General features: G+C 40.8%; 1 protein-coding gene across 6 annotated transcripts in view; it reads left to right on the forward strand.

The window, feature by feature from the left end:
* The window catches only part of Spata7 (spermatogenesis associated 7), a 37,357-nt gene that overhangs the window by 19,292 nt on the left and 16,024 nt on the right, over nt 1-2,041 (forward strand). For all 6 annotated transcript variants that reach the window (XM_021202130.1, XM_021202129.1, XM_029541151.1 and 3 more), the window contains one exon: nt 1,772-1,905. In XM_021202130.1, coding sequence (XP_021057789.1) covers nt 1,772-1,905 — 134 coding nt within the window. The remainder of the gene's footprint in view (nt 1-1,771; nt 1,906-2,041) is intronic.

Genomic DNA, 2,041 nt, shown 5'->3' on the forward strand with positions numbered 1-2,041 from the left:
AGTAAAGAACATCCCTCCATGGCCTCTGCATCAGCTCCTGCTCCCTGACCTGCTTGAGTTCCAGTCCTGACTTCCTTGGTGATGAACAGCAGTACGGAAGTGTAAGCCAAATAAACCCTTTCCTCCCCAACTTGCTTCTTGGTCATGATGTTTGTGCAGGAATAGAAACCCTGACTAAGACAGGTACTGACTAGCAAGTTAATCAAAGATTTATCACTGGACAAATCCAGAAATGATAAAATGAAAGCTAGCATATTTCAGAATTAAACATAATAATAGTAATAGTTGTACTTTTACAAAAAATTAAAATAGAAAGGCCAGTGTGGTAGCCCACGCCTGTACTTGAGAATTTGAGATGAAGAAAAATTACCTTTGAGTTTAAGGCCAGCCTGGATTACACAGTGAATATCAGCCTACCCAGGTCTATATTCCAGGATTCTATCTCAAGAGACCAAAGATGTGCAGACCAAAGTATGGGCGGGAAGTGGAGTAGGGCAACAAGAAGTCTGAGATGACTCAGGATGTAAAGATCTACCATCAAGCCTGATCACCTATGTGCAGTCCCTAGGACCACATGTGAGAGAATGGCCTCTCAAGAGTTGTCCTTTATCTCTACATATACACTGTGGCACATGACTGCACACATGCACTTCCCCTTCTGAGTGAGACTCAAGCATCCTCCCTTGGGCCCTTGATATTTAGCTTCCTTGGGTCTGTGGATTGTAGAGTGGTAACCCTGTACTTTATGACTAATGTCCACTTATAAGTGAGTTCATACTATTCATGTCCTTTTGGATCTGGATTACCTCACTCTAGATGATATTTTCTCAACTCATTCACTTGCAGATTTCATGTCCTTGTTTTTAATAGCTGAGTGGTATTCTATTGGGTAAATGAAACACATTTTTTTATCCATTCTTTGATTGAAGGATATCTGGGATGTTTCCAGTTTCTGACTATTATGAATTAGGTTGCTATGAACATATGTCCTTGTGGTATGGTGGCACATCTTTTGGGTATATGCCTAGGAATTGGTATAGCTGAAGTAGAACTATTTCCAGTTTTCTGAGAAGCCACCAAATTGATTTCTAGAGTGGTTGTACAAGTTAGCACTCCCACCGGCAATGGAGGATTTGTTCCACATCCTCACCAGCATAAGCTATTGCTTGAGTTTTTTATTTTAGCCATTCTGACAGGTATAAGATGGAATCTCAGGGTTGTTTTGACCTGCATTTCCCTGATGACTAAGGACATTGAACGTTTCTTTAAGTACTTCTCAGCCATTAGAGATTCCTCTGTTGAGAATTCTGTTTACCTCTGTACCCCATTTTTAGACTGGATTATTTGGTTTACTCTACTAGCATTTCTAATGAATAGGACTTAAAAGAAACAGAAGTCAGTTGCCTGACTGCAGATGTCTTTAAAATGTTGGCATGTTGGCTTTGCTGTTTTACTTGCTCATTTGAGCTGAGTTATTGCTTTCAAGCTGGCCTTGAACTCCTGGCCCAAGTGATTTTTTTGTGCCTCTACTCTCTGGGATTTTACTCATATATGATAGTATAAATATGTTTAACAAGAAAAATGTTCCAGCTGTGTGTGGGGTATTGGCCTTGACCCCAGCACTGGAGAGAGTCCTCCATGCAGGACTGTCACAGCTTCTAGAACAGCCTGGGTGAGGGGAAAATCATTGATTTTATTCCTCTAACAAGACCAAAAAGTTAGTATTTATGTTTTGTTGCTATTTAAAAAAAAAAATTGTTTCCTTCCTTAGATGCTGACCAACAACGAAGAGAGAAACTGAGGAAGGAGTTGGCACGCTGTGAAAAGGAGTTTAAATTAAGTAAATCTTCGATGCAGATCAATTCTAAGATGAATTCCAAGTTCTTTGTAAACTCTCTACAGAAGGTAAGGTTTCTTGTTTGCTCCTTAAAAACAGGTGTTTGTGCCGGGCGTGGTGGCACACGCCTTTAATCCCAGCACTTGGGAGGCAGAGGCAGGTGAATTTCTGAGTTCGAGGCCAGCCTGGTCTACAGAGTGAGTT

This window comes from Mus pahari, chromosome 7 (genome assembly GCF_900095145.1).
Source record: "Mus pahari chromosome 7, PAHARI_EIJ_v1.1, whole genome shotgun sequence".
Lineage (NCBI taxonomy): Eukaryota > Metazoa > Chordata > Mammalia > Rodentia > Muridae > Mus > Mus pahari.